This window comes from Motacilla alba, chromosome 13 (assembly GCF_015832195.1).
Source record: "Motacilla alba alba isolate MOTALB_02 chromosome 13, Motacilla_alba_V1.0_pri, whole genome shotgun sequence".
Classification (NCBI taxonomy): Eukaryota; Metazoa; Chordata; class Aves; order Passeriformes; family Motacillidae; genus Motacilla; species Motacilla alba.
This window is the reverse complement of record NC_052028.1, coordinates 7445523-7456340: the sequence shown is the minus strand read 5'-3', so window position 1 is coordinate 7456340 and position 10818 is coordinate 7445523. Positions and strand designations below refer to the sequence as shown.

At 49.5% G+C, this 10818-nt stretch overlaps 1 protein-coding gene across 2 annotated transcripts; it reads right to left on the bottom strand.

Annotated features, from left to right (window-relative positions):
* Positions 1-2796: 2796 nt before the first annotated feature.
* On the bottom strand, positions 2797-9654 carry IRF1 (interferon regulatory factor 1). Of its 2 annotated transcripts, none has more exons than XM_038150513.1 (10): positions 9522-9654; positions 8282-8373; positions 7235-7334; positions 6873-7049; positions 6504-6553; positions 6242-6377; positions 5948-6073; positions 5296-5339; positions 4314-4449; positions 2797-3882 (listed from the first exon to the last, which is right to left on the bottom strand). In XM_038150513.1, the coding sequence occupies exons 2-10, from the start codon at positions 8366-8368 to the stop codon at positions 3782-3784; spliced, it is 957 nt and encodes a 318-aa protein (XP_038006441.1). In that variant the 5' UTR covers positions 8369-8373; positions 9522-9654; the 3' UTR covers positions 2797-3781. The 2 variants fall into 2 exon arrangements, with proteins under 2 accessions (XP_038006441.1, XP_038006442.1); XM_038150514.1 differs by lacking the exon at positions 9522-9654 and adding an exon at positions 8527-9442.
* Positions 9655-10818: the final 1164 nt, after the last annotated feature.

Genomic DNA, 10818 nt, shown 5'->3' with positions numbered 1-10818 from the left:
TTGAATGGTTCCAAGGCTCACAAGTGAGCTGCAGCCATTGATGGTGTAAGGATGGGGTAGGTGATGGAAAGCCTTCCAAGCCTGCAGCAGTAGCTCCATTCATTTCCTAAATGCTCAGTGATTACACAACGACTCCTTTTTGTTTTCCACCTCAGAGAAGTTATCTTTATTTTTGCAACAGCTGCACTGCCTTTAGATCTTTCTCTCTGTCATGCAAGGTTCATGGCACAAGAGCTTCTTGCCCTTTGAGCCCTGCCCATAGGAACTTTCCTTTATTGCTCTGGCTGGGTTTGAAAGGGCTGAGCAGCTCTCCCCAGGGACCTGCACTCCTGTGATGTGAACACTTCCCAGCTGAATTTAGCTGTGTGCACATGACAGGTGAAAACAAGTTCTTACTCCAACAAAACAAGAGTTGGGTTTATGAAGAGTATACTGGGTTTAGGAAGAGCTTGATTAGGATAGGCAAGTTCAGAAAAATCCAGAGTCAAGGTTTAAAACTGTTTTTATCACATAGCCTGTGCAGGGAGTTAATGCTAAAGAGCTGATGATGCTCCTCTGTGTGCAAGTGGCCTGAAAGTCTCTTTAGTCTGTTGCTTCTGCAAGTCCCTCCTGCCCTGGAGGTGATGGAGGAGCCAGTCAGGCACCAGCTCAGCACAGCAGCCCCCAAGTCACCCCCCGTCCTGAGCTGGAGAGCACCACTCTGTTCTTCTTCCCCTCCCAAAGAGTTCAAAACAACAAAACTGACAATATATACCTGGGGTGGAATTAATCCATCCAGATGCTTCAATAGCTGAATAACTACCAAATTCTGTCATGAGACTTCACCACTTTTCACTGGTAAAATTCCCAACATGGAGACATGCAGGTACTTGGCAGCCAACAAGGGAAAGCACTTCCAACATCATGAAATAGTCTTGGGGCCCGTCTGGTTCCTGGGTGTGAGGCACTTGCTGCTGCTTTCTTCCCAAATCTTGGGAATTGAACCTTTTATCTGTGAACATTTCAATGCTGGGATGTTTTTTTTGCATGTAAGCATATTTGTGAAAAGCATGCCCCTTTTAACGCATGAATGGGTGAATTAATCTCTACCTTATTTTTAGCAATGCTTGCATCATAGAAAGTTTCCCATCTCTCTCCTGCCCCCTCCCCCCACATGTGGTGAACTTGCAAGGGCTCTTAAAACTGATTTCCTCCTTGTGTTGGTGTTGAGCTGGTGTCCTGTCCCAGGGCTAGAGGTAGGTCTGGGGCTGCAGCCCCACATTCTTTCCTTGGTAGAAGCTGCTGCTGCAGCTGACCAGGACACAAATCTGGTCATGGAATCGTAGAATCATCAAATGCTTTGGGCTGGAAGGGACCTTAAAGCTCATTTTTCTCCAACCTGCTGTGGGCATGGACACCTTTCATTAGACCAGGTTGCTCCAAGCCCCTCTCAGCCTGGCCTTGAACACTTCCAGGGGTGGAGCAGTCACAGCTGCTCTGGATAGCCTGTGCCAGGGCCTCAGCATCCTCCGGGGTCAAGAATTTCTTCCCAGGGTCTATTCAGTCCAACCCTACCCTGTGTACCCATGTCCCTTGTCCTGTCACTGTCTGGCCGAGTTAAAAGCTGCTCTCTGTCTCTTTCATAAGCTCACTTTAAACACTGAAAGGCTGAGAATCTGGTGGGTGATTTCTTAGCTTGTGCAAAAATGTTCCTGCTCTAGATCTGCAGGATTTTAGGTGTGTGTGTGTGATTTAAGGCAGCCCAGCTACTCAGGGATTCCCAGCTGGAGGGGATTCCCTACACAGGGACCTTCAGGCCAGATACCCTGCCAGGGAGTGTGGCAGCTCTGGGGGGACAGCAGAGTCCCCACACTCCCAGCCTCCCTGCAGGCCAGGCTGAGGTCATCAGAAGCTGCTCTCTGCCCAAGGTGCTTCCTGGGCTGCCAGGGAGAGCTGGTTAATGATTAACATGACAAAGGGACCTCCCCAGGCTGCCCCTCCACTTTGCTGTGCTGCATTTGAGACCCATGACCCGGCAGTCAATTTTCCCTCTTCCCTCAGTAAGCTCTCGTCTGTCCCTGCCCTGCAGGTCAGTTCAGCAAAGCCTGTGCCAAAGGCAGTAGGAAATGTCCTCTTTGTTCCAGCCCCTTGGGCTGGGTCTTCCTCTCCTGCAGCCCAGTATTCTCCTTTGGCTCTGGCCCAGAGAATGAAGTTATTCCCCAAACACCAGCACAGCACAGGGGTTTTCCAGGCAGTGTCAGTGGCTGTGGCTCTCACACACTGCCTCAGCCTCACTTGTATCCAGCCACACATGATGCAATGATGTCAGACCCTTACAGCATGAAATACAGCAAATCAACCAAACATTCAGGGGAAAACCAGCTTGCTTTCCCCTTGCCTTCTGAATTGTGCTGTCTTTTTAGGCGAACCTGAGGTCTTCACCTAGGGCTTCACTGCTGATCTAGTACCAGAAGCCAGGGGTACTGCAGATAGGAACATCCATAGCAGGGACTTGCTGTACAGGATTTTTTAGCATAGCCTTGCTCTGTGTCAGGCCTGACTTGCAGATGATAAGTACAAACTAACTACCCTGCAATGCACAGCACCAGGGCTCCCCTTCCCTGCCATGTAGGATTCCACCCACCAGCTGCACTTGGAAGAGGCTGGGGGGTAGAAAATGACAGCAAACTAAGTTCTTTGTGCTTTCATGAGTAATGAAAAAACCCCTCCAACTGTCTCAACAGTGCATCTGTTTGGGTATTTTCAAGGAAGCTGGAATGCATCCTCGGAGCTCTTCCATGAGAAAAAGTAAACATGTCATATATAAAACATTTTATTAAACAACATTTTATACAACATTTTATATACAAAAATAAAATGTACAAGAAAAATAATCTTTTCCAGCTTAGTGATTTGATTCCTATCTATTATACACACACACACACATTAGAACCTCTTCCATCCAGCACTTGCCTGCATATGCTGATCCAGAGGATCTGTGGGATGTTACAGCTTTTGTGCAGTACTGGAGGAATCCCCACAGAGTGCCAGAAGGAGTCTACAAAAGGCATGGTAAAATTAAAGAGCTCTGCCCCTATCAGTGCAAAATTGTTTCATGCAGCAGCTCTCGGACTCGTCTGAGGAAAGGGATAGGGCATGCCTATGGCAGAGAGTGTCCTAGGAGTGCACCTGGGGAACAGACTGGGTGGAAGCAAAGCCTAAACTGAATCTTCACATTTTAGTGGTTTATTTACAGAGTTGAAGGGTCTGAAAGATGAACTATATGATGGAGTAAATCAAAGAAGAGATGGCCCATTAGCGTAATTTTTCTCCAAAAGTGTATGACAGTTAAGCTCAATGTCACCAGTGTTGCACAGGTAAGCAGCAATCAAAACTAACAGTCAGAAACTTATCTGCAGTGTCTCCTCTAAGCACTCTGTGGGTAAAGTGCTCATCACACCACATGTGGGGAGGATGGTAACCTGCTCCCCAGGCCTGTGGTACCCCACCACGTCAGACTCCATGGCACAGTGACACCTTCCAGCAAAAGCTTCACCTCCAGAGCAATGAGGTGGGAGCTGCAGCTGAGCACCTTGAGCACCAGAGTCCTGCTAGTGAGATGGGGTTCCTTTTGAACATTGGTAATGGTGTTTTCCATGCTAACCTTTCCAGGCCTACAGTTGAAACGGAATAGAAAAGCTACTTTCTTCCTTCAGTCAGTAACAAAACATTTCTCCCATTCTCTCCATGCTTGTTGAAGTTTCAATCCAAGAGCAGTTTGTGGTTGGAGGAAGCCAAGGGTTTACAATCCACAGGGAATGACTTGCATGGTTGGCCTCACAGAATCCAGCCAGGAGAAGTCTTGGCTGTTTTTCTGGTCGTAGAACCTGAAATCCATCTCTCCTAGATAAGAGGAACCAAGAATGGGCACTGAATTAATGCAGCAAGAGCAAAATAGTATATAGATATATTAAAAACAAATATCAAAAATAAAAATATTTCTCAGATGAGAGTAAATACTTTAGACTATTAATTTTCTAAAATACATCAAATGCTTTCTATTAAACTGTTTAATTTAAGCTATTGCTCGAGGAAACTCTTCAGTTATATTTCAAGGAGTTCCTGAAAGCTGACCTAACTTACACGTGTTTAACCCTGTAATCTGTAGGCTTTGCTTACTGTCAACAAATTCCTTACAGCCTTATAACAGGCTGCTTGGCAATCTCAGAACCCAAGGATGGTGAATTCCACCATTTCCTTTGCTGCCTCCCAGTCAGTGCCTTATCTGCATCACCCCGTGGCCCTGACTGTCAGGGGCAGCCCAGGAGCTGTACCTGAGGTGGTGTCGATGTCCCCGTCCTGCTCCTTGTAGCTGTAGGTGCTGCACAGGCTCTGAGTGCCTGACTCGTTGGTGAGAAAGCCTTTCCCCCCAATGCTGGTGTTGTACCAGTCTTGGGCTGGTTCAAGCAGCTGGAAGAGAAGAAGGAGATGGTAAAAACTGCTCCTTCCTGCTGTGGGTGCAATGTTTACTTGCCCTTAATTAGAAGACAGGTAAGCAACAAGATCAAGTTCTATTTTCTCATGCTAAGTTATTAAAACTTGTTTTGTCAGTTTAAAAAAAAAAAAAGTTAATGCAAAACAGCAAGGGCTGGAGCACCTTTTCATCTCTTCCTATCTTATCAGTGGGATGAGCGTGACATGTCTGGAAATGCAGATTAGGAGCTAAACATGTCAGAGGTGGAGGGAAGGGCAAAACTGAAAAGTCTAGAGGATCTGTGCAGACCCTAATACAACAACCTGAGATCAAGGAAATGGCCTCAAGTTGTGCCAAGGGAAATGTATATGGGTATTAGGGAAGAAATTTTCATGGAAAGGATTGTCAAGCATTGGAACAGGCTGTCCAGGGAAGTGGTGGAGTCATCATCCCTGGAAGTGTTCAAAAAAATGATGATATGGCACTAGAGGACATGGTTTAATGAACATGGTGGTGGTGCTGGGCTGATGGTTGGACTTGATGTCTTAAGACATCTTTCCCAACCTTAATGATTCTGTGATTCTGTGAACCTCTAGTCCTAGCAGTACTCAGTAACTTCCTCTGACTTTCACATGAAGGGTAAATATTTCCATTGGTGTGTCCCCTCCAGTTCAAGTTTGCAAAGCAGCTTTCTTTTTATTTTAAATTTTTCAGGCTTCCTCATTAAGAAAGAGTATATGTTCAGCTCACATCAGACTGGATCAGATACCTGCTTTCCTTTCTCTCTTGGTACAAACACCAACTTTGGACAATTTAATTCTGACCAGAAAGGCTGGTTTTACCTTAAACATATCCGGATTTATTTCCTCTTCATCTTCGTCTGTGACTGTTTTGTAAGCACATAAAAAAAAAAGGGAAGAAAACATAGATGTCAAGTTTTAGCCCTCATACTTCTGCTTCTTCACCACAAAACCTGCTTCATATTCTCTTGTCACACAACACGACCACTTTTTATTCATGCCCACCCCAGACTCCTCACAGCCCTTCATCTCTGATCTCTTCAACAACTGCATGAGGAGGTGCAGGGCTCCAGCCAGCTCTGATGCATCCCCAGGACTCAACAGAGCAGAGCCCACTTGCTGTGGAAGATGACAGGAGGAAGATGGTTTGCACACTGAGTGAAGAACCACTCTGATCTACCCACGTTAGTTAATTATTTATTTCCCCAGTGGCAAGCATGGCTACCTTGACCATCTCTGCTGGAGCAGGAGGCATTTCAGAGCCTTTCACCCATGGCTAGGTGGCATGTGCCAGCTCTCCCCTTCTGCACCCTGGTTGGTTTGGTAACTCCAAATTCCCAGATCTATCAGGTGGGGTTTATTTTATCTACAAGGCAGCTCTTGTTTCTCCTGTTGGCCCAGGCACTCTTTCATCCTGCTGCCTTGCCTCCAGCAGAGCAGTGAAAGACTGGGTGGGGAAAAAGGAAATACCCACCCTCTGAGGAGGAAGCCAGGGGAGACACCTGGAGCTGGTAGAGGTCGTTGGTGCTGTCGGCCATGGTGACCTCCATTGCTGGCCTCCAGTCGCTCAGGGAGCCGCTCACCTCGCAGGAGGACAGGTCTGTGGGATGCACCAGGAGTTGGCACTCACAGGACAGAGACAGCCAGCCCTGTTTCCTCCCTGCCAGTCTGACACTGCAGCTGCCCCAGCCCCAAGACTCATCTTTGACCGTATGTTTAGCACAAGTGGCATTTTCCACTCTGCTCAGACCTGAACCCAGCGTCTCACCTAAGGTGATGGCTGTGCTCTCCACCTCCACTTCCTGCCCTGCATAGTCGTGAATGGTGTAGCCACTGTGGTCATCTGGCAAAGGAGTGTTGGTTAAGCTTTCTGCTGACTCTTTCAGCCTTGTCTCTTCATAACACTGAAAACAAGGGTAAAGCATGAAAGACTTCTCTAAGAACGTGCAAGTTCCCATATGAAAAAAGTTAAGAAAGAAAACCACCAAAACCTCTAGCTTCTTAAGCTGCCTCTACAGACACATACATACCTTTCTCTTGCTCTTGTTTCTTACTTCTCTTGAAGACTTTGACTTCCTTTCTGTGAAATAAAATAAGAATGTGAGAAAGGGCTGCACATTTTAGGCAAGTGTGAGCTCTTGCAGGCCTGAAACCTGCTCAGCAAGCTCAACTACTGCCACCACCAGCCAGTCCCCATGACCCCCTGATGCTGCCTTTAGGCATGTTTAAGGAATTTGGGATAAAATGAACTGTTTGTACAAGCTGTTCCCAGCAATACCCAGTGAGCGAGCCCAGTGGCACCAGTGCCACCAACAAGTCAGTCACCCTCTGCTTACATAGAGCAGGACCTTTAAGAGCTGTTTAAGCAGTGTAACTCCACTGGATTGCCAAGGGTTTACCTTTCTTCTGATGCTTTGTCAAGGGTGGCAGCATCCTGTAAACCCTGACAGCACTGGAGCCTTTGTTGATGCTTTTATCCTTCACTTCTTCAATGTCAGGCAGGGAATTCATGGCACAGCGGAAATTTGCCTTCCAGGTTTTTGGATCAGGATCTTTCTCACCTTCTTTATACCTTCCTATAAATAAGAGATGGGTTGTGTATTTTAGACTTTCCAGTGCTGCTTTTTCCCACCAAAAGATACCAACATTGTATTATCTGACATACATACTAGTTAGTTAATCTAACTACCAGTGTAAGACAAGGCAAAAAAAAGCCTTGTTTAAGCTAGTGATGTGATGGGAATGCAAAGGCAGCACCCACCTGTGTGAATGGCCCAGCTCCGGAAAAGGCAGGCATCCTTCTCCATGTCCCAGCCATGCTTAGCTGCATGTTTCCATGGGATCTGAAAGATCCTCTTGTCCTGAAATTTAACCAGTAGGGATTTGAATTAAAAAAAGAAACATCACATGCCAGTTTGGAATGATGGATTTAATCAGAGTTCTCAGTTGTATCTCTGAAATGTTCTAACACCCCCTGCTCTATATTTTAGAGCAGGTGGTTTATAGCCATTGGCATATAACTACAATAGCCATTGTTCCATCTATTTTGCTCATGGCATTTAAGGCTTTTTATGATTTCTGAAATTGGGAAAAAAAACCCAAAGGTACTACAGTACAGTAGAAGTCAGCAATATTATCACCTTTATCCCAGAATAATTCCAATACATCACATCTAACCTATTAGTATGTCATAAATTACAGCATTTTTTTCTAGATACACTTTGTCAGAGAATCCCTTTTTTAAGTTGCCCATAAGATCCTGCAGCAATCCTACAAAAAAAAGTGTAGCTTAAATATCCTTTTGGGGTGGATATGGAAACTTTAGAGACTTGGTTCAATAAGCTCAGTGATCTCAACCTGTGCTACACCCTGGTAACAGGGATATGCTGTACAGACCAAAAAATACAACATTTCTTTCAGGCAGACTCTTAAAAATGGAAGCAACTGGAGTGTAACAGCAGCTGCTTATCTGGAACAGGAGGTGACTTGGCTCAATAAGCAGCAGGAGTTAAAAGAGATTTTGAAGGTTTCTTCGTTCTCCAACATACTCAGAATGTTTTCATTGCAATTTATCATTCCCCTCCTGGGAATTTTCTGAGAGAAAAATGGAACTACTCCACTGTGCACCAAGCAGAGTTACCTTTTCTGCAAACAAAACCTGTTGCTTTTTAAACATAATGCTGGCAAGTTTTCTCCATGCCTTTTCCTTTATGATCTTGACTTGTGTTTAGTGTCATTTAAGAACAAGGAATATTAATGCTACACAAGTAGTACTACTAATGATGATAATAGTACAGAGCAGCCTCACCTTGTTAATCCATATCAGTCCTGGTATTTGATTGGAATCAATCTGCATTTCCAGCCACGGCCTCATGCGCATTCTTGACACTGGCATGTTGGCTGTGAAAGGAGTAACAACAGGTCAGACAAATTCTCATCACTGTTTTAAGCACGGTGCAGTGTCGCCCCTCCCATACCGCCTGTGCTCAGCATCACCACCAGCGCTCCCGAGAACAACTCTTCCAGAGTCTTAACTCGTTCAGTGCCTCTCACCCTCTCCTGGAGGGAAGCGCTTCCTGCTCCGCCTGGCTCAGCTCCAAAGCAGGGCTCAGGTTTGGAATTCGGCGGAGGGGCCGATGGAGCAGCGGGTGCTCAGCCCGGTCTGCGCGGGGAGCTGTGCGCGGCAGCGCTCGGGCCGCGGGGAGCCCGGTTCCGAGCCCGGTTCCGAGCCCGTTCTGGGTCCCGCCAGCACCGCCGCTGCGTGCGGGTGTGCCCCCGCTCTACCGCCACGGAGGGGCACCGACCGCAAAATCCTCTTCGAGAAAGTTTATTATTAATAAAGTTGCGCAAGACAGGGGCAGCGGTCCTGCTGCAGGCGGGGATCCCCAGTCCCACCGCGACCCGTCCCGAGCAGCGGCGCCGCCGCCGCGAGCACCGACCCTCCGGGCGCTTCCTTTGCGCAAATAATTTCCTGTTCGCGGTGCTTTTCCAAGACACACGGCCCAAGACTGCCCAAAGAACGCGCTTCTAACTTTCACCAGCAACCCGCCCGGCGCAGGTCCCGGAGAGTGCCCGCTCCGGGCCAGGGGCTGCCAGGGGCTGCCCGAGCAGCGGGGCTCGGCTCCGCCGGGGCTCAGCGGCCGAGAGGAGCCGTGCCCGGCCCCGCGGCTGTGCACGGACAGCCCGCCCGAGCCTGGCCCCCGGGGCTTGTGCGCACACCGCTGCCCGCAGCAGGATGCGCCGTGCCCACCCCGACGGCGGCCGGGGCAGTGCCCCCGCTCCGCCCCCCGAGCAGCTCCGCGCACTGGGGCCGGCGCCGCCGCCTCGCCACCAGCCGAGCTCAGTCGCTCCGTGGCCCTGGCACCGCTCCCAGGGACCTGCGGGGCGCCTTCTCCTGAACCTCCGTGCTGCGCAAAGCGGGGGGCTCACGGTGGGATGGGGTAAGAGAGGGTGGGATGGGGTGGGATGAGATAGGGTAGGATAGGATAGGACAGCATGGGATAGGTGGATAGGATGGGATAGGGTGGACAGGCTGCACCAGGACCCACCTCGCTGCGCCGTACACCGAGCTGTGGCTCTCCCGGCCGACCCGCACCGTCCGCCCGCCGCCCGGCTCTGGCTGCCGCGGGCCGCGCCCGCGGGTATAACGCGGCGGCTCCGGGATTCCCCGCGCCCGGGCCCGGCCGCCGCCCGGCCAATCCGCGCCGCCGCCAGGGGTGGACGCGCCCGTCATTGGCGGCCGCCGCAGCATCACTTCGGGGAAATCACGCTGTTGTAGCACCAGCGGCGCGGGGGGCGCGGCTCCCCCGCTGCGAGCCCCGGCCCCGCCCCGCCGCCCGCCCGCGCTTCCCCCGCCGCATCCAGCGCCGCCCGGAGCCAGCGCCGAGCCGCGGAGGGGTCCGGCCGCTGTGCCACCGAAGGATCCGGTTTCTAGCCCATGGAGGGATCTAGTCTCTGTCCCATGGAGGGACCCAGTCCCCGTCATCCCAAGGGATCCCGCTCCCGTGCCGCAGGGATATCCTGTTCCCACAGAGGGATCCAGCCCCCGTACCACAGAGTGGTCTAGCCCCCTTTCCAGGAAGAGACGGTGGAGTCGCCAGAGCAATCCTGTGCGCATCGTGGTGCACCTAAACCAGGGACCAGCGTGCCAGGTGCCCACCTGGCCTCAGCAAACCAGTGGCAGGACAAGGGGAATGAGATATTAAAAACAAATTCTTGGCTGTGAGGGTGGTGACACCCTGCAACAGGTTGCCCAGAGAGGATGTTCCATCCCTGGAAGCGTTCAAGGATAGGTTGGATGGGGCTTGAAGCAACCTGGTCTGGTGGAAGGTGTCCTTATTGCAAGGTGTTGGCACCTTTAAGGTCCCTTCCAATCCAAAACACCCTGGGATCCTGTGATTCTATGAGAAATGGTGACCAGTGGTATTGTCCCCTCTTATCCCTCTTGGAGGAAGCCTGAGGAAGGGAAGTGGCAGTATGACAGAAGGCTATTGAAACCATCAGGGTTTCTCTTCAGTCCGCAGTAACTGTATGACAGGGAGATTAGATTTTCACTCAAGGTCTTCAAGGTGCATTCCATTCAGCAGCATATTAGAGCATTTTTAATTACTTCCATAATTTGAGGGAAGGTTTGTAGTCATATGGAACAGGAATTTATACTGGGGAGAGGTACAAAGATGAGACAGGAGTGTGACACCACCACACTGACTGCCTGCTCTGGCAAGTTTACTTCTCTTAATATAAAGATAAAATAAAAGCCCCAACCTGGTTTTAACTGCAGAGAAACACCCTGTAGGAGTCCCATGCTTTCTCTTAACTAATGTTTTTTTTACTTAACTTGTGGTA

Coding starts and splice junctions, on each gene's coding strand:
- IRF1 (XM_038150513.1), bottom strand. CDS start 8,368: ATGCCAGTGTCAAGAATGCGCATGAGGCCGTGGCTGGAAATGCAGATT. Junction 7,335..8,281: donor GACTGATATGGATTAACAAG/GTGAGGCTGCTC, acceptor GTTAAATTTCAG/GACAAGAGGATCTTTCAGAT. Junction 4,450..5,295: donor TAAATCCGGATATGTTTAAG/GTAAAACCAGCC, acceptor CTTCTCTTCCAG/CTGCTTGAACCAGCCCAAGA.